At 44.6% G+C, this 20,589-nt stretch overlaps 1 protein-coding gene across 1 annotated transcript in view; it reads left to right on the forward strand.

Annotated features, from left to right (window-relative positions):
* The window catches only part of NT5DC2 (5'-nucleotidase domain containing 2), a 34,878-nt gene that overhangs the window by 9,773 nt on the left and 4,516 nt on the right, over window positions 1-20,589 (forward strand). Inside the window, exons 4-10 of the mRNA XM_068409391.1 lie at window positions 8,201-8,256; window positions 9,991-10,084; window positions 14,014-14,142; window positions 16,810-16,870; window positions 17,544-17,646; window positions 18,142-18,243; window positions 20,035-20,116. Of these exons, the coding sequence (XP_068265492.1) occupies window positions 8,201-8,256; window positions 9,991-10,084; window positions 14,014-14,142; window positions 16,810-16,870; window positions 17,544-17,646; window positions 18,142-18,243; window positions 20,035-20,116 (627 nt within the window). The remainder of the gene's footprint in view (window positions 1-8,200; window positions 8,257-9,990; window positions 10,085-14,013; window positions 14,143-16,809; window positions 16,871-17,543; window positions 17,647-18,141; window positions 18,244-20,034; window positions 20,117-20,589) is intronic.

Genomic DNA, 20,589 nt, shown 5'->3' on the forward strand with positions numbered 1-20,589 from the left:
ATATATACCATAACGTTATACATAGTCATAGGATTTCCGAGAAGTCATTTACATAGCCATGAGATATGCAAATGTCCGTTCGCATGCGCAGTTGTTTTCCCTGGTGGTCGTCGGGGGTCTTCAGATGAAGGCCGGTAGTCTTCCTCACTGTGTTCGCTGATTGACCCCTGCTTCTGCGCAAACTCAGTCTGAGGATCACGTAGGCCACATCCTTCGGGTAGCTGTTGCAATTCCCTTATCTCATGCATTGCCCATCCTATGGCCCAGCCATCTGAAGTGAGACCATCCTGGAGTCTCCTTATCTTACAGCCATTACCACTCTTCAAATTGTAAAAGCTTCCCTTTGTTTTGTATATCTATGTTAATCAAGTGTCTAAGGTATTTTCAACATCCCTTGCTCTGGGGACCCCAACTGTTTCATTCCCCCCTTTACTTGTTACTTGTAAATTCTTTTACAAAGGTTCCAAGTTTTCATAGTTCATTACCTTAGGTAGGATCCAAATTTCCATAGCTAATTTCTTCAATTTATACCATAAAAGGCAATTTAAAGCTGTTAGTATAATGACAAACACTAACAATATCAGAGGTGGTGTCAAAAACAGAAACACAATATAATCATTAACAGTCTCGAGTTAACTTTACAGATGTGGGTTCTGTGAGCTGGGATTTCCATGGTCCTTCGGGTGCCTTCTTGATTCTCAAGTAGTACATCCAGGCAATGTGCTTCTCAAGCTTGACCGCAAAACTTGAAAAGGACTGCTCCATTTCTCTTCGAGAGGGTTACCTGAAATATTTTTAACGTAAACCCAGTTCCCAGGTTTAAACAAATGCACTGGTGACCATAAGCCATTCATAGGTTTCCTTTAAACTGGTCAGCAAAGTATATGGGTTTTCCACTACTGGATACAAACCCTTAAGTATCTAATTTATTGCTCGCAAATCCTGCACCCATCGATAAGTTTTGCCATCAGATTTTTTAACAGGTAAAATAGGTGTGTTATACTCTGAAGAGAGAACGACATTAAGGCATAAATGAGATCAGATGCTGCCACTCAGACCGCTTTATTGAACGAGAGGGCAGAGAGAAAACAAAGCAATAGGAAAGGTAGGAAGCGAGAGGAGAAAACTAAGCAGGAGAGTGGAGAGAGCAGCAGGGTTAGTCACCACCACAGATCCAAGGGTGTGCCGTCGGTCTTCTTTCCTCGGTGGTGGGGGGGTGTACAGACGAAGAAGTAGAAGTAGGCACCGCCTGGAGGAGAAGGCGGGCGGCGGCAGGGAGCAGCAGCAGCAGCAGCAGCAGGGGGGGAAGCAGGGAGGCTGTAAGGATCCTGCGGCTAGTCCATGGAGTCGTGTTGTCCAATGGGCATGTGTCTCCATGTAGGTCTCCTCCAATGGATACGTGTCCACAGGCCTTGGTAACAGAGCTTGTCGCTGGCAGATAGAACATGCGCACTTATCCCGAAATAACTAAACGCACCTGCTGTCTGCCCCAAAGAGTCCATTTTATGGTCCTCCACACCACCCCGTGGCTCAAAGTTTGTTATGTTGTCCCAGATCGCTGTCTTCGGGATCCCGTGGTGGTGGGAGAAGAAAAGGATAGTAAAGTAGGAAAAGAGCATTTGAACTTTTTTACAATCAATCAGTTGGCTATAATCCTAAAATGCAAACAATCAACAGATTCAAACACTTTGTACAACGGATGGCTTTGGTTGGTGTATTCGATGCCACCCGGTGATGAGGTAGGTACGAGTTGTACAGTATTAACGGTGACAATACACAATAAGGACAACAACATTACACAACCACATAACATGTTAAAACAGAATGTGCTTAATTCACTGGGCACTTGGAAGTCATGAAAGGAATACTACACGAAGGCAATGCCTCTTTGTTTCATTGTTTAACAACTTAAATATGTCAATCGACAATTTGTCAGACAGAAATAAATTCAAACAAAATTAGTCTTCAGACCTTAGTTAAAAATACTGCTTATCGCTTTTTCAAACAGAAAGTTGTAGGCAAACATAATTTATCTCTCTCATGAAAGTTATATTGAAAAATGTGGCAGCCCTCATATGGAAATTTGTATTTTAACAATAAAGCAAACTTAAAATATTGTTCCACATAACAAATAAAACAGGACACACTTACATACCGGGTGGACAGCTTTGTCCACCGTCTTGATATGTACATAATTATCTTAACAATATCTTAACAATCTTGGCAAATTTTTAACAATATCTTAACAATCTAAAGAGCAACAGTTTAAAGAGAACAGAAACTTAATATCTCAACAATTGAAAGAGAATAGAAAGTATCTCAAGCCATGTTGGAGGTTTATGGCTCTGGGGGATCAGAAGAAGGAGGTGTTTGTCCACAATTGCAAACACAAGGCCAATGACAATTACAGGATAAATCATAACCATAAAAAGCCAGAAGATTAAGTATTCCAAGAATGATTAAAATAAAAGTTGAAAGGAAGAGTGCAACCAAAAGCGTAATTGCAGCTCCTGGTGACAGCCACATTCTGTCCTTTTTAATTCTTACGATTCATTCGGCTATTCGCAGATGAGTTCGCTGCCTGCGTTGCGACCGAGAGACTGGTGGTCACGCTGCCCTGGTCTGCTGGAGTTGGGGTCTGCATACGCAGTAGGAAAATGGATTTCCACACCCCCAACCCAATAAGGAATGTTCCAGCACCTTCTCCCAGAAGAGCTGGAAGGCGCATGCGTGGTTTTGGGGAAAAACGTGTGCAATGAGATCTAACAGATATATTCTTTAGATATGTATTTTATGTCTAGCAATGTTATTTTGATCACCAAGGATACTTGCAAGTAAGTATAGGACCCTGACAATCAGGATGCACAAACAGGTTTCACACAAGATTCTAGTTACCAAGTAATTTTCCACACAGAATTCGGATGCACCAGTTACACAATCCAGGCACACAAGCCACAAAGTTCTGATGAAGTTCTGGTCTACAAACACAACAAGCGGGGGGGGTAATCGTCTCAGGGAGGCGGCACGTAAATCTTCACAAGGCTCTGGCTAAACAGGGATTTTCGTCACACAACCCCCACCCCAATCGTCCCTGAGAGGCACACACAGAAAACCGGAACTCCACACACAAGACCTCCCACCCCGTACATCCCTGAGAGGTGAACACATAATACAGACACGTGATACAGATCAGAACTATCCGGGGTACACAGGAGAAACGAGGCAAAGTTAAAGCAGATTAGAAGCGCAAGCCAAAGTTAAAGCAGGCGAAGGGCGCAAGCTGAAGTTTAAAGCGGGCTGGAGGGCGACACTGTCGCTTTTAAGGGATCCTGCCAAGTATGCAAGTCCTCTATAATACTTTTCACTCCTCGCCTATCTTCCAATTTCAGGGGATATTGTTTTATCCTAACAGGCCGTGTTCTAAGTTTAACAACAATCCATTCTGCATTTTTAGCTTTTCCAGGCATTCCTGAGGCCCACACTCCTGGATATACCTGGTTCTTTATTTCGTGTATAATTTCTTCCTTATTTTGGGGTTCAGTGAGAGCCAAACAAAATTTCAATGTGATTCTTTTCTGGTACTTTAAACTCAATCTCTCCATTTTTAAATTTTATTTCAGCATTCAATTGTTCTAACAAGTCTCTTCCCAAAAGTGGTCTAGGAGCATCAGGCAGGTAGAGAAATTTATGAATTCCTACACTTTTTCCAATTTTGAATTCTAATGGTTTCAAAAGAAAGCTTTCTCAACCTGCCCAGTTGCTCCCACAATGTTAATATTTTGTTTGCTTATTGACAATAAGGTCTGATTCAATACTGAAAAAGGTGGCACATGTATCTACTAGAAATTCTACAGTTTTCTCTCCTTTCCCAAGCTGCATTTTTACCAAGGGTTCTGCTAGGGAAGATTCCCCTGGTTCCAGTCAGTCAGCTCCTATACCAGACACCATTACCGATTTCAGTTTCGGACAATCCTTTTCCAGTGCCCCATCTGTTTACATACACACACTGATCTTTCAGGAGGGGTTGGTTTCCCCTCGGTGGAGCACTTGCACTTCGTCTCACAGCGTTAGTGTTATTTCCCGGTAAGTTCCAAGAGGGTCTCTGGCCCCCCCCGCGGTGCGCAGAGCAGCCGCTGCAGCACCGGCAGCCGCTCCGCCCTCGCTCTCCCCCTCCGAGTCTCCCTATTCTGACACGCCTGCCATGCAGTCTCCAGCAACCTCTCTAAATCTCTCACATCCATTCCTTGCACTTTCTGTAGCTTTCTCCTAATATCATCTGCCGATTGTCCCAAAAACAGAGATCCACCGTTCCCGGCAGAATTCCAGGCAGATTCAGAGCCTGCACCTGGGCTCTGGCCACTTTCACAAACACCGCATTCCCCGCAGTATCCAACATTGCGTCCACATCCTCCCAGTCAGGCTCCTGGGTTTTCACAATTAGTTCAGATCCTTTCGCAACCTTTTCAGGATCATCCTGATAATTCCCAGCAGCATCTCCTTCTCTATCTAATCTTTCATTCTGTGCACCAACCCTTAAACACTTTTGTACAATACTACAAGCCAAGCAACATCCTTTTAACCTCCCATTTTGCTTTTTTTTTTTTTTTTTTTTTTTCCTATCACCAGGACCATAGGGTCCTGGGGTGCTAAATTAATTCGACATTCCTTTTGCCACTCTGGGTGATTCCACAGAGTAAAGAACATATCTGCATAACCCACTTCATCCCATTTTCTTTCCCTTCTTAAAAATAACATAAGTTGTAACAAAGTATTGTAATCTAAAGTTCTGTTAACAGGCCATTTTTCTCCATCATATAACTTGTATAAAGGCCACCACTGATTACAATATTTTATCAGAGTCTTACAACTCGCACTTTCTCCAGGTGGTCCCCCAATATCTTTCCAGTGACTCAGAATGCAGCCCAAAGGGCTCTTTTTCAAAACTCTACCCTGTTGGTTTCCCATTCAAAAATTTATAACACACAAAGACAGGGACTGGGGCCCGAACACTTACACACACAGAGACAACGATTAACAATTACTATAGCACACATTTCATTCACTTCGTACGTATTTGTACGTCTCACTCACACAATCATACAAGTTCAGATACAAAGTCAAGTTACAATAAACACATTTTCCTCTGAACATTCACTCGCCCCCCCCACCAAAACCTCGGGGAGACCAACAAAGGTACAGAGATCACAAAGTGAACAACAGCAGCTGCTACTCCTCAGATGACAAATGTCGACACAGGTTATTCAAAGATTTTCAAATACGCGTATACCAACCACATACGTATTACTACGCATATGTAACCAAATGCCACCCGGCGGGGTTCTCACGAACCGCGACTTATGAGTAGCCCCAAATACAAATGCACAAACAAACGATCGCACTAACCAGAAGATTAATACGAATCGTACATGCAAATGTCAAAATCAAATACAAATGCACAAACAAACGACTGCACTAACCGTATGATTAATACAAATCGTACATGCAAATGTATGCCACCCGGCGGGGTTCTCACGAACCGCGACTTATGAGTAGCTCCAAATGACCGGTCCCAAAAACAGAAACAAAAACAAAACAAAACAAACACAGAAAGAATGCCTTTTCTTACCAGTGGTCCTTGTCTGTCCCCACATGGATCCGCCGAATCGGAGAGTCCCTCCAGAGAAGTCTCCGGGGCCGGCCAAGGGAGTCTCCGACCCAGGGGTCCTGCAGCCGGACAGAGAGTCTCCTGGCTGGCTCGCCAAAACTGATACAAAAATCGGAGATCTCCAAACCCCCTTGCTTTCTAACTTTCCTCACCGAAGTGGGAAGCTAGGTGCGGCTGGGTAAGGAGTCCGAAAGAAAACTCAATAACACCAGAGTGTGTTATTAAGCAGGCATTCTTTATTGCAGCGCTGGGCAGCACTGGGGATTATCCACCATGAGTGCTCCGCCGGTTTGGCAAATTTTCAGAGAATATATACCATAACGTTATACATAGTCATAGGATTTCCGAGAAGTCATTTACATAGCCATGAGATATGCAAATGTCCGTTCGCATGCGCAGTTGTTTTCCCTGGTGGTCGTCGGGGGTCTTCAGATGAAGGCCGGTAGTCTTCCTCACTGTGTTCGCTGATTGACCCCTGCTTCTGCGCAAACTCAGTCTGAGGATCACGTAGGCCACATCCTTCGGGTAGCTGTTGCAATTCCCTTATCTCATGCATTGCCCATCCTATGGCCCAGCCATCTGAAGTGAGACCATCCTGGAGTCTCCTTATCTTACAGCCATTACCACTCTTCAAATTGTAAAAGCTTCCCTTTGTTTTGTATATCTATGTTAATCAAGTGTCTAAGGTATTTTCAACATCCCTTGCTCTGGGGACCCCAACTGTTTCAATACTTTCTGCCATTGTTTGCAATAACATTGATCACCAAACTATCTGTGAGTCCAGGTGGCTGTGCTTTTCGTTGAGTGGGTTCTTCTTGTTTATAAACCTTCCAAAGGAAAGATGTCTTTTGTGTTTGCATAGCCTCTAGCAGAATGGGACATTCTAGCAAAGACCGCCTTGCCATTTTAAGTCAGTTAATTCCACAAGCTAATTAATAGAAAACTCAGCTTGTTTGTGTGATCGTTTCTGTCTTTCAGGAAATTTAATCAACAAACCTCAATCCTGCATCTACAAGTACTTGCCAGGAGCAGAGGCATTATGTCTTACTCTAATAATAGAAATGACTTGTCAGGAGAATGCTTTAGGAAGCCTTCCCCACCCCCCACCTCGAATAATAGGACTGCTTGGAAAAAGACCCAAGCTACTTGAGATGCATGCTTCTTAGAAGCACAGGCAAGCAAAGTGCAAGCATAAGCTTTAACCCTTTTCAGTACTTTGGACCGGTTCCCTGAAAGCCTGATGCCCAGTGATGTAATGCTGGCTGCTGCAGCCGGGCAGTCAGGCGGGAGCACAGCAGAGAAAGTTGCTTCCCTGTAGTAGCTTTTCTTATGTTGAGCTTTGAGCAAATTCAGGGCAGCAGGCAGTACAGGCTGGAGCATGTGTGCTGTTCTCCAGCAGTAAAAAAAAAAAAAAAAAAAGAGAATGAAGAAAAAAACTGTATAGAGTTTTCCTGTGTCTTTTGTCCCAGCTGAGGTGACAGCATGGCAGCAGATCACTCATGGTTCTGACTTTACAAAGTAAGAAGTAGATCTGTGAGAAACTGAAGTTTCTTTCTCTGATTAACTCTCTGGCTAATAGAGGAACACAGAGGTGACTAGCCTAGCCAACAAAGTGCCCTTTGAGTGAGTAGAATGTGAGAACTCTTTTCTCAGGATCAGTTTGCAAAACACATGAAAAACTGGGTAGCGCCTAAGTAAATCTTTCAGCATATTTGCCTGTACTCCTCACAAATGAGTGGGAGGTCTGCCCACGGTGTAACGAGCTGCACTGATATGGTATCATGATAAAAGAAGGTGCCTGAAGGTTGTGAATGCTCTGTGGAATCAATTACCTTGCACTGTGGTAGAAACAGCACAGTTTGATGCTGTGTCCTTACTCGAGTTGCAGAGCGATGGGGGTTTAGTGTGAGGCTAGATGGATGGAGGAGAAGGGATGACTCATGAATAGGGGAGTCTGACACAAAAAATGCAAAGAAAGCTCTAATGTTTCCAGCCTGATGTGCTCGTGAACATCTTTGCTTAAATGTCTGTTGGGGAAGGGGAGAAGTGGTGGAGGGGAGAGCTCTTTCGTAAACAAAATGACTGGGTGAAGCTGCACTCTAAACCAAAACTTGCCCACTTAGTTCTGCTTAAGATAAATGTGACAAGAAATAGATCTCTTGTGCACACAAAGCTCCTTTGGAATGTGTGTGCTTTTGGAAGGAAGATAAGAAGAGACTGTCTTGAGTCACAGAAACATTGTTCTCTCCATTTTTCAACTGCATCCCTGTCCACAGGGACTTTGAAGTGTAACAGACAGTGGTATTTTGGCTCATAGAAAGATGGTCTTTTGCCAGAGAGGCCAATAAAAAGCACAGTATGAATAAGTGTGTGTAAAAGTGGCTGGAGAGTAAGTGCAGCTTAAAGTATATAGATGTGGGATGTTTGTAATGAATTTTATTTTCCAAATGTCATTTGTGTGGAACTTGAGACTTAAATAAGGTTTCAGTGTAAACCTACCCAATTCTAACAGTAAGTATCTATCCCTTATCACAGAGTCTTCTGATGAAGATCGATGCTTTCCATTATGTCCAGCTGGGGACAGCATATAGGTCTGTCAGTTCTGAAAATAATTTTCTAAATGCCTCTATATGCAAAGGTGGATGACTAAATCTGAGTGTATGTTCATGGCATATGGGGTTTCTTTTTGAGCAGAGCACAGTCTCGTCTGGCTTATCCTGTTTGCACTTGCTTCAAATGCTTACCTGGCATATAATTGCAGGGAGTTATTCTTCTCAAGCGTTTCAAGCCAAGCGTGGGTGGGAAGATCTGCAGCTGTTTGTAATGGTTAATAACACATCTGGTCACGTACTCTGTGTGATGTCTGAGTTGCAGACATCACGCTTGGGTTAACCTTTGTGAGCAAACAGCACAACTAGGAAAGGCCTCCTCCGTATGTGGTCCACATATGGCCTGTCTTCTCCAGGCAGGAGTGTGTCCCAGCAGTGGTCTGCTGTGCCTTGTTGCAAAGCTGAGAGGAGAGTGGTCTGGGTATGCAAATAAAATCTTAAAGTAGTGCAGACATGTCAATAAAGTAATGCATCAGAATCTGGGCTCTGTTTAAGGCCGAGGTTGTCCTATTTTTCCTTCTTTTCTGTTGTTCTCCAAGGAGAGCTGGTTGTGCTTTGGAATAAGTGGCTGAAACAGTGCAGAGCAAACTTTTGTCCAAAAATTTTGGGACTGGAGACTGGGAGAAAACCTTCCCCCAAAGTGGAGTGGGGTTGGTGTGTAAGAAGTAGTAATTCATAGATATCAGTAGCAAAGCTCCTGTAAATCTGTGTTGTATTTCCTGAGCATGGAAGCCAATGGTTTTTTTTCTTGAACTCTGCCCTTTTGCTGTTAATCGTCAGTTACAGTAAACACTCTAAGAATATTAAGAAGGGAGTTTCATAATCAGACAGAATTGGCTTCTTTGAGTGCTAGCTTTTAGGGGGTGGGAAGGAGAGGTTGGTACTGCCCCATATTTCACTTCAGCTTCATAACAAGATTTTTAGCTAAAAAGCATTTAAACTTTTTTCCCTATTATCCGTTTGTAACTATCCTTCTCGAGGTGTCCTTTTCCTAAACTGTCCTTTGCTTTTGAGCACAACTGAGGCAACTTTTAACTTCTCAGATCTGTACTATGATTGAATAGGAAAGGAGAAAGGGAAAGTTGCTGACTGCTTGAGTAAACAGCCATCGAAAATTGTGCAAGAGGCAAAACCTGCAGCAGTCAGATAACCTGATGTTCAGGAACGGTGCAGCTCATAGCCGTATCTGTGATCACGGTGTTTTGGGGAAAAACAGTGATCTCTGTTGAATGGTCTTAGTGAAGAACTTGTTTTGCCTAGGAAAACTGAATAGGAAGGAAACCTCATTTTCAGAAAGCTCTTTTCCTGCACCTTTGCATTTAACGGTGATATACCTCATGGAAGCAACCTCTGCAAAACTACAGTTACCCAGTGCTGCCAGAGTCATGTCATGGGGCCGATTTGGTGGGGAAGTCCTGTCAGCAGATTGACAGCATCCAGAGGGAGGCCTCTGTCTGAACTCTCTTCTGGAATGTGGATAAAGCCCCTCAGTTAACTTGAAGGAGGAAACAAGGTATCTGAAAAATGTCTCAGGAAAGATTTTATGTGAATCCTAAGAAACCATGGAGCTGTCAGGCTCTCTGGCTATCTCTTGTGCAAGAGAAATGTGTGAGTTTTGGAGAGGAGCCTGTTTATCCTATCTTCTCTTTCTCTGCAGTTTGTAGCTCTGTGCAGACTAGTGATTATTGACAAACTATTTCTTTGTTTTGTGTCTAGAGGGCTCAAACCAGTGCCTGATGAAGAGGTAATCGAACTGTACGGTGGTACGCAGCATATCCCCCTGTACCAGATGAGTGACTTCTATGGCAAGGTATTGTAAGCCCTTTACTGCTGTGATGCAGCAGTTCTTTTAACAGCTAGGAAAAGAGTGAATTGTATGAGCATGTAAATGACTCCAGCCTCCCTTGGATTCCAAAAGGTTCAGTCCCTAGTGAGCTGCAGTGTGTGTTTTTGTTCTAGTGGGAATTTGCCCCAGAGGTTATTTAGCAGTTTAGCATGTGAAAGCCATCTGTGAAGCTTTCCTAAACAGCAGGGCTATTGGCCTAGAGCTGAATGGCTCTGGAGACTGACAGGGAGATCTTCCCTGCTTGTTCCTTGGCCAAATCTAGCTCCCAAGCTACCAGGGCAGCCTGCAGTGATGGTGTTTGCAGCGAGTTGTGCAGGACTGCGTATATATGTGTGTAGCGATGCCTTTCTGTCTTTGATTTTGGGTAGGGTTTTTTTCTTTCATGAAAGGAATCCAGCCTCCACACCTCTTCAGACCTACTCAGTGGGTATTATTCATAGGGTTGACATCCATGGGTTTTAAGGGTTTTTTTTTAGGCAGAAAAGCTTACTGTCACAGTAAAGGACTCAAATTCTGTCCATAGGAGCTATAGAAATCCTTTGGTTGCCTGAACTAAAGGAAGAAAAATTTCTCCTAACTTCCTCAAGTGCCTAATGTGGTGCAGTGGGCAAGCAGGGCCATTCACATCCCTTTCCCCCTAGAACTGCTTTGTTTCTTGCCCTTTGTTAGTTCAGTTGCCTTGGGGGAAGCTGGAAGGAGAAGGGCAGGCTTCCTCTTGTAATACCCCTTTGAGGCTCATGTGTGAAGTCTCCAGCAAGGTCACTTTTTGATTTCTCTCTCTCTCTCCCTCTCGGGAACAATTAATCTGAGTGGTTGCTTTCTGCATAAGTATATACTCCGTTTATAGCTCAGTGTTGTTTTCAGCTTTCAGATAGGATGTTTCTGTTTAGAATTTGATATGTCTGTAAACTGCACTCAGTTAGCCTCCTGCTGTGCAACTCTCCTCACTCCTGCCAAACTTGAGATGATTTCACCTTTCCTTTTAAATAATTGTAAACATGAAATCTGCTTCGGGTTGTGGTCTTCTGTAGGACCAGGTGCTCATGCCAAGGTGCCTTTCTGTGCTGCTTTGTACGTACCAGGTGTTTTCTTCTCTCTTGTAGTTTAGTAGTGAAAAATTCAGTATATCGTTTGGCCACAGAAGTAGGGATAGCAGCTTATTCTTTGCAAAAAGGTGCATCTCCTCTCCTAATAGTGTAATGAACTCCATAAACTAATAAGTGGTTCCCAAAGAGAATGAAAGTATATACAACTAATGACTTTTGCATCCAGCAATGTCTGATCAGCCTGTGCCACTAACACGTTAGTGGGAAAGCATATGGGTTAAGGTAGTCTGCCATGCTGATGTTTCTGCCTGTGTATAGGTAACAGGCAGGTCTGCCAGGTCAGTGATTCCAGGCAACAAGGCATAAGACAAGTGGGACTGATGTAGCTGAAGCATGTAAATATTCTCCCTTAAGGGTTTTCTTGATCCTCTGCTGGCAGGAGTGTGTGCACAGCTACCGGCATCCCAACACCTGCAGTAGGCAGGCACAGATCTTGCCCAGGGTTAGACAATGCAGCTAGTGTGGCTTTCACTGGCAGGATTAGTGCTGGCCAGTAATGAAGGTGGAGAACTCGTGGGTGTTGTGGAAAAAGCGTGTGTAGCGTTCTTTCACAGATGAAAACTATGGCCCAGTTTTCATCCTGACCTATGTCAATATGTCTGCTGTAAGGAAGTCAAGGTCACTGAAGGGAGGGGGGAGACTGGACTTGCCTTGTAGGATGATGACACAAGGCACAGAAACAAAATCAGAGTTGACTAATTACAGAGTAAGTCTTTTGTTGTTAACATTGAACATTTAACTGTCTCCTCTATGCTTAAGGTCTTGAAAGGTGGGACAGGTCATTGCTCTGCTGTGCTCTGCTGAATCCAATACCTAGTGATTTCAGTAGGAACTGCCTGTCTGTGTCCCTTTTGCTTCTTTCCCAGAATCCCTGAACAGGAAAAAAAAGGTGGGGGCTGTTTTCAGGAAATGTTGGTTTTGCTAGTGGGAGAAATGTTCCCTTAGCAACCACACATCAAAATGGACACGAGTCTGTTGAAAGGATTCAGTGAGTATCGCTAAGCAGCACCACCGTGTGCAATATGTGGCCCAAACCAGAGTGTGTCCTTTGTGTTCTCTTGTGCTGTAGGTCAAGTTGTCCTGTGCTGGATGGATGGAAATTGTATAACCCTCAGCACACCGACATAGCTTTTGGTTGCAGTATTTTTTGGTAACAGACCTCAGGCAAAATGCTGTTTGTTATTCCTTTGCCCTTTTTGCATGATCTTTCTTGACCCTAATTTGTGTTGCCCCAAACTTGCCTTTAGATAGTGCTGCAAAGGCTGCTAGTCTCTTGTTCTACCCTTACAAGACCAGACTAAATGGGAGATGTTACTGTTGTTACATCTTGATGTGACAGTGGCACATGGTTTGTCATTAGGCAGGATGTGCCCTCCATCAGCTCATAGAATCACAGAATCACAGAGTCAACCAGGTTGGAAGAGACCTCAGGGATCATTGAGTCCAACCGTTGCCCTGACACCACCCTGTCAACTAGACCATGGCACTAAGTGCCATGTCCAGTCTTTTCTTAAACACATCCAGAGATGGTGACTCCACCACCTCCCTGGGCAGCCCATTCCAATGTCTAATAACCCTTTCTGAAAAGAAATTCTTCCTAATGTCCAACCTGAACCTCCCCTGCCTCCACCACGTGCAACTTCTGTGATCTTTTGGATGTTGCTTTCATGTCTGTCTGTCAAATAGCTATAATAAATGCCTTCTGATGTGGACCAGTATTACCCTAGGAAGTTGCAATTTTGCGGCTGTCAGTCATGGATTGCTCAAAGCTCACATGCACAGGCATGATGCAACTGGATTGCCAGGGCACCTCTGGTGACTGGGTTCACTGAGAGGTCTGTGCGCTTCCCAAATTGCTTTTCATGTACAAGACCTTAGTAACTGTTCCCTTGGCTGATCTGGCACTTCAGCGATGAAAGATGAAAAAATTGATTCCAGCTTCAGCTTACCAGTGAGACTCACCATAGTCCTCTGCACAGGTGGTACATACTGAATAAACAAGCTTTATTTTACTGCATGGCCTCTGTGGAGCTGAAGTTGGCTGTTGACCTGCTGATAGGTTTGTGATTGATAGGCAATAGAAATAGCAAACGTGTGGGAGAGCTGCAATCTTGACTAATGCAAGGTGAGTTATTCCTTGGTCAGGATTTAATTGTCCATTTCCACTTGACTGCTGGGTGGGCTGAAGTCCTTTTTATTTCTTCTTTGTGCCCACTCTGGGTTTTCTGTAGCAACTCAAGGGCAGGCAGGCATTGACAAACTGCTCGTTGGAGTGATTCTTGCATTGCTGTGTGAAACTTCACTGGACCATGGTTAGAGCAGCTTTGGTGCCCACGTGTCCAATGTCAGCCTGGTTTAGATGAGCAATGGGGCACCTCCAGCAAGGGCCATAGCTGCTTCTGTGGCAGAGCGTTGTCTGTTGGCACCCGTGGTAATACCAAGAGGCTGGGTGGGAAGCACAGGGCACGAGGTTGAAATAAAAGTTAGTGTCTAGGACTGACTCCCCACTTCTTCCACCTTCCCCCATGGTATTAATGATGCTGGGTTTGTTTAATCATTTCTGTGAAGGAGAAACCTCTCCCTTGTCAAGTGTTAATGCATTAGGTTAATCTTTTGGTTGAGAAGAGAGGGCTACTTGCTGAGTGGCTGGGACTTTCCACATTAGTGTTTTTGTTAGCCTGGAATGTCTGCCAGATGGTACTGGGTGATATGAGTTTGTTTGTTGGCTTTACCTTTTTTTTTAAGTATTTTTTGTTTAATATATCTCCTCCATTTTTTGCTTTCCAGGGTCCGTCACTTAAGCAGTTTATGGACATTTTTTCTCTTCCTGAAATGACGCTGCTCTCTTCAGTCATTGATTACTTCATAACTCATGGCATTGAGTTTGACCAGGTGCATCTTTACAAGGATATATCTGTAAGTAAAATGTCAACTGCCCCATAGCTCACACCACATCAGAACTGCAAACTCTTTGGCTTGTTAGCGCTGGTGAGTTCCTCAGTACCCAAACCTAACGGGCTGTTAGCGAGTAGCCTAATATGACAGCATTGTTGCCCCTTTAAGTTAAAGCATTGCCAGGGAATATTTGAAGCTGTGTTTTCAAAATATATTAGGTTTCTGTCTGTACTACAGAGTTGGTGTTGCTGTCCATTATCTCTTGCAGGAGCATCTAGGCTGGTTAGGTTGAAGGTCCTTCCATGGGAAATGTGTCACAAAGCTTGTGTAAATGTTTTCTGGTTCTGCAGACTTAAGCTCTATGTTTTCCTGTTAATATCTCATTTTTCAGAGAGGCTTGGTCTGACCATGTACCAAACAGTTTGCTTTATACAGCGACTGTTGTGAAACACCTGCCCTTGCCCGCTCTGAGAATCCACCCCTTCCCTTTGCAGCTAGAGTAGTCTGATCCTTTTGTGGTGTTTTCCAGTGGGTGACTGTAGCTCTCAAGAGCCAGTTACTCCAAGGTGCTAACTGTGCCCTCCAGCTTCACTCCTGGTGTTTGAAAGGGCTGTGTGGGATTGTCAGTGTTGTTAGGGGGTACTGTTTGACTTCTTAGTTAATGCTGTAGGCAAGATGTAAGTGCTTGAGATTTCTGCCCTGGGTGACTTTGATTGACAGATGATGCACCTTCCCTGGTAGCCAAACCTTACTGCATGCTTTTTTTTCATGGAGAGGGGTTTTTTATTTGTACCTTGTGGGAATCATATGCTCATCCACTGGTAGCAGCCTACACGTACACTGTTCAGTCTTGTTGTGAGGGAAATGCCACATCGGTGCTGCTTTTTTTGTGATAAGGATCCACACTGTCAGCTTTGCTGCAGCCAAGGATTACAGCTTACGTCCTGACCTTCTGTTAGTGCTCGATAAGAGCGCACCAGCCAGTTTTCCACAAGACCTTAACATGTTTCTAGGGTGTTAGTTGTTGTTGGTTTTGCTCTTGGAGTGGGGAAAATGGGAAGAGGGGACACAACTGAATCCTGAGGCCTTTTGTCAAGAATGTCTTCTGAGCCTTCTTTTGAGGTCAAAATGGACTTGTTTCTAATTGAAATCTTGAGAGCAGGTGGGTGGTTGCCATAGCCTAAGACGTACTCAATACAGGGCAAACAGTGTGCTTAAGGCCCAAAACTCCTGAGTGCTAATCCTGGCATTTGTCTTTGTCTCCTTTGCTGAGGGATGTGGTTATTCCTGAGGAGTGCCTGAGGTATTCCAACAGAATATCTGTGCCAATGCCTGAAATCTATACTGAAAAGGTGGGGACTGTCCTGTGCTCTCACCAGAAGAGTTCTTGCTTTTTCCTGTACCATGAGGATAAACAAACATGTTTGTAAAACTTATCCCTTTGCAGTACCCGAGTGCAAATGCAAAGAAATGGTTTGTGGACATCAGCACAGAGATCCTTCTGTGCCTACACAGACAGGTGTCCGAGAGGACTTGCGTAGCCCCAGCTGTTATTGCAACACAGGCTCACAGTGGGTTCAGACATGTCTAAACCTGACACTCTTCTGTAATTTTTAGTGGTAATCTTGATTGCAGCACTGTACGTTTGGGAGCAGGCTGAGTGTTAGAGACACTGCACTGAGTCAGAAGGGCAGAGCCTGAGGCAATGGTAAAGGTTGAAGCTGACATGTAAACCAAGTAGTCCTGTCACACCAGTTTGGTCACTTCGTATTTGAGAGTAAGAACCTACAGCTTACCCTGCTTTCCTTTTTGAGCCTTGTTTGACACCTCCCCAGGCTACCAAGATTTTACCTACAGGAACTTATAGTTCTTCCCCCCCCACCTTTTTTTTTAATTCTTTTGCTTCTTTTGCTTTTTTGGGGGCAGGGGTTTAGGGAAGGAGCACACTGGAATCTTTCTGCTCTGCAAAAATAGTTTTGACATTAATCCAAAGCATTGCTTGCTTTTAGTGCCAGCAGTGGAAAATAGATGATAACTTGGATGCCTTTGACAAAATCTGTTTTAACTTGCCTCCCTCCTGAAAAGTGGGCAGCTCTGTTTCGGTAAAAAAAACCAAACACCCTCCTAGTAGAAGCTGCTGCTCTGCCTGTGCCCACTGGCCATCCAGGGCCAGGAGCTGTAGCCCCTCTTGGCTTGTGGGGAGTCTTTTGGAATCGCAGATGGTCATCTCTGCTGCTGTTCGCCTCAGCCACGCTCCCATCCTTTGGGTGACGTTTGGCAGAGCTTCCACAGGCATAGGGAGGAAGAAAAGACAGCTAGTGTCTGGGCCAGTGCTGTTTTGGGGCAGTAAACGGTTTTGGAATTGCACAATCTTGATTGCCTTGATAACAGTGTGTTAACATGTGCTGGTTTCCAGGAGCAGGAAGGAAACTGTGCTTTCATGGATAGGGTTTGAGGTTTTTCCCCTTGTACTGCATCAGCTGAGCTCACCACTGTGTTCTTTTTGGCATGTGTGTGAGCCTTGCTGTACAAGGTCCTCTACTTAGCATTAATGTGGCTTTTGTTTATTCAGCAAGAAGGGATGTGTCATTGCTGCATTGGTCCTCCGGTGGCAGTAGGTTTGTGTGCTGGGGAACAGGAATGCCGTATGTAAAACTGAAACATTTTTTTCCCTGCCGTTTTCTTTAGGATGCTATTAGAGATGTACATGTGAAAGGAGTGATGTACAAATGGATTGAAAAAGATTTGGGTGAGTTAAACAGAGCTCTGGTGCCAAATCCATTTTAGTCTGTCTCGTACTATGTGGCATTCTGTGTAAGATGACTGTGTAGGCCCTACATGCAGTCACAGGAGTCAGGGGGACACAGAAATGAAAGAAATACTTGATTGTGGCATGCCTAAAGGCAGCTGAGGGGTGGAGTGGCATTAAGAACCAAGTGGTATTTAGGGTCAGGTGGAAGATCTATTTTAATGGAGGACATGGCTATCTCATTGCTTGTGTTTCTTTTTCCCTTCAGCTTGTAAGCGAGGGATGACGGTCCTTGGCATGATGTGAACATGCAAAGGCACCATGTGGGAAGGCTTCCTGGTCATTCAGGGGAAAGACAGCTCCTGGTAGCAACATGGCCTGGAGTGGCTGTGCCTGTCTGTTGTGACGGTTTGGTATCACCCCTCTTTTTTGCCAGCCTTTTCAGTTCCTCAGGCTTTCTCTTCCCTCTAGATGGGATTGATGAGGATGAGGATGGACATTTTGTCACCATGGTGGTTCACTACCTGCCTGCCTGAGGTGGATCTAACTCAGGCCTTTTGCATCCCTAGTGGCACAGGGGCTAGGTTTGGTTTTGTTTTAGTTTTTAAAGAAATGCGGTCATGACTTATGCCAACATTTTTTGATTGATGATGTTTGTTTTGCTCCAATATAGAACAGTATATTCTGCACGGGGATGAAATCTATGCTGTGCTAAACCGACTGGTAAACCACAAGAAGAAACTCTTCCTCATTACAAACAGTCCCTTTAGCTTTGTGTGAGTACCGTTATTGCACATCGATGGGTCACCACGGCACAGCAAGAGCTGTGCAGTGCGGTCTGTCCTGTGAGCATCTGAAGGTGGTGTGCTAGAGGTTTTTGTGGCAATAGTGATGAGAGTGCTCTCTGGGAACCGGCTGTGGGGAACGTTGCACCCCACAGCTCTCTGCACCATTGGCTCTCACTTTTTGAAGACGATACGAGGCTGTGGCTGGCCACAGTGTTAGAGAGCTGCCACTTCGGATTACCTCTAGCAGCTTTTGCTGCATCACAGACTTCTCTGTAGCAGAAGAAAGGGTGGGACAGCTTGAAACAGTTAAAGCACTATATCAGTCCTCCATGCAATGAGACAGCCTTGGGGAATTCACAAATCTCTATGCTTGCTTCTCTGTTACTGAAATGGGAGCAAATTTAGGACAGGCTGTTGTGAAGATGCAATGTTGGGTGAAAAAGAGTACTGGATCTGTTAACTTCGCTGTTCCTTTGCCCTTAGGGACAAAGGAATGAAACACATGGTTGGCAAGAACTGGCGGGACTTATTCGACATGGTCATTGTGCAAGCTGACAAGCCCAACTTCTTCACTGATCGTCGGAAGTAAGTGTCCGGGGGCAATACTGCACTGCTGCGTGTAGGCCTGAGGTTTTCAGCCCCCTTCACTGGAGTAAACGAATCTCTGTCTTTACCTTCTAGAAAAGTAGTGTTTTTCTAAGCATAACCTAGGTCCAGTAGGCATCCAGCCTTCCAGTGCCCTCTCAGCTACTCTCTGAGGAGATAAAAAATGACCAGTCTGGGAATATGCAGCTAGAATGGGTAGTGCCAAGCAGAAAGTGTGTTTCTAAAATTGGCTATCTTAAGCCTCATCAGTTTTGTCTTAACTTAGATTTTTAGGGGTATTAACGTACTTAAATCTTTAGAAAGAAAAGAGGAGTGGAATGGTGTGTATGAGAGCTGGCCGTTTCTTGGCTCTAGGTCTTGAGAGTGTGCCAAAAATCTTTCCTTTTCCTGTTCCCCACAGCAAATATCTGTGTGGTTTGGGTTTTTTGGGTTATTTCTTTTTTAAGTTACTGGATACATGCTGTTTTGTAATTGGCAGCTCTGGAAGGAAGCCTTTGTACGTGGCAGCTGAGTTTTGTGGTCAGTTAGGAGCTGCCAAGGGACTAGCTGATAGGCAAGCTGCTATCCTTGCTCTGCTTTTTGGATATTGGCTTTGGGAACTTGTGTCTGCTTTGTTGTCCCAACTTATGACTGACCAGGAATTACTGCCCTTGAGGGAGAGGTCTATTCTTTCCTCTTAATGTATTTTCTTCCCCCATTTCCCAGGCCACTAGCATAAACAGGAGTAAACCTATGAAATGGCTTTATAAGCTGTGCTGACCTGGTAAAGGTTTTCTTCATGGGATGTGGGTGAAGTATCTTACAAATGTAGCCTGGATCTACGATGATCTGGCCTTCTAGGAGATAAAACCATATGGCTGCATGGTGCCTAAGGGCCGCTCGTGTAGTGGTCCAGTGGAATGACAGGGTATGTACATCCAAGGTGAGGGGAAACCTCCTGATAGTGAGCTGTAGTGAACCGTGGAGTGTTTTCTCTGAGGGGAAAATGCAGGTGTGCACTGGAGAACAGTTGTGCGTGAGGAGCTTCTTGGCGTGGGTAGGCTGTAGAGCTCATGGTGGGTGGCTGGATTCCTTCTGCCCTATGGCAGCTCAGGATCATACCGTATTTCTGGATGAGACTGTACTCTGCTTGCAGCAGGAGCAGCTTCATACCAAGGCTTTTGGTTCTGGGACTCGCAGTTTGGACCTCCCAGGACAGCAACGCTCCCATTGAGCATGAACATTCATGGGGGTCAAGTAACTTAAGCCTTGTTTTGTTTCTTCTGTCCAAGTGGAAGGTAACCAGGCAAGCCCTCAGGAACACCAGGAGCCAGCTCAGGTCAGCTGCCGAGATCAGCATGGAGACTGCTTTCCATCCGCTCTGCAGACTGCTTTAGCCTATTAAGACATGCCACTGTCGCTGTTGTGCTGGGGCATAGCCAGACTGGAACAGGACACACAGTGTTCATGGCAAAGCCTTCTTGGCCTTAGCATCTCGGAGGCAGTCTGTATTAGTATTATTTTTTTCTCCTTCTCTCTATCTCAAAAGCAAAGGGATATTGCCATGAAATGGTTACAGTCAATGGAAACATTTTGAAAAGATATTTCCTTCTCGTGCTTTCTCTTTCCCTGAGAAAATAGTGCAGAAGGCCCAGGTGGTCGCTTCTCACGTAGAGCTTTTGTTATGAGTTGTTACACAGGTAAACAAGTTTTCCGATTCAAATGTTGTGGTTGCTGGGTAACAATTGCCAAAAATCAAAAGAGGTTGACATCTCCCCGCTTTTTTTCCAGACCTTTTAGAAAACTGGATGATAAAGGCGCACTGCAGTGGGACAAAATAAACCAGCTGGAGAAAGGAAAGATCTACAAAGAGGTAAAGTGACCTGGTTGCATAAGGGATATGAAGTAAGAGTCTGAATTAGTGGGGACTCATAAGTCTCCAGTTTTGGAAGTCCCTGGAAAAACCTGGAAGTCACTGGAAAATGAGAAAATCTGCTTAGTCAGGGTGGGGGAAAATGATGGGCTCCTCTATAGGTCACTTGTTTGATGTTTGAAAAGTAAGAAATGGAAGTCCTTGACAAGAGGTAGTGAAAGTTAGTTAGAGGCCTGTGATAGTTAGAGGGCATTTGTAAGACATGCTGTAAGACATGCTGTAGGCTCTGTGTGCTGCACTGGCCGGTGGCAGCGAGAGATGCCCTCTGTCCACATGCAGAGAGCTCTTGCTGGCCTGGTAGGACACTGTCCCCCCAAATGCTTTCAGTGTCTCTTGGCATGCTGTGGAACAATAGCCTTGTGATTTGCATGCCTCTGAAAAGTCCTTCAGCTTCTGCTGGGATGTAAGGGTTA

Source organism: Nyctibius grandis, chromosome 10 (assembly GCF_013368605.1).
Source record: "Nyctibius grandis isolate bNycGra1 chromosome 10, bNycGra1.pri, whole genome shotgun sequence".
In the NCBI taxonomy this organism is placed as follows: Eukaryota; Metazoa; Chordata; class Aves; order Nyctibiiformes; family Nyctibiidae; genus Nyctibius; species Nyctibius grandis.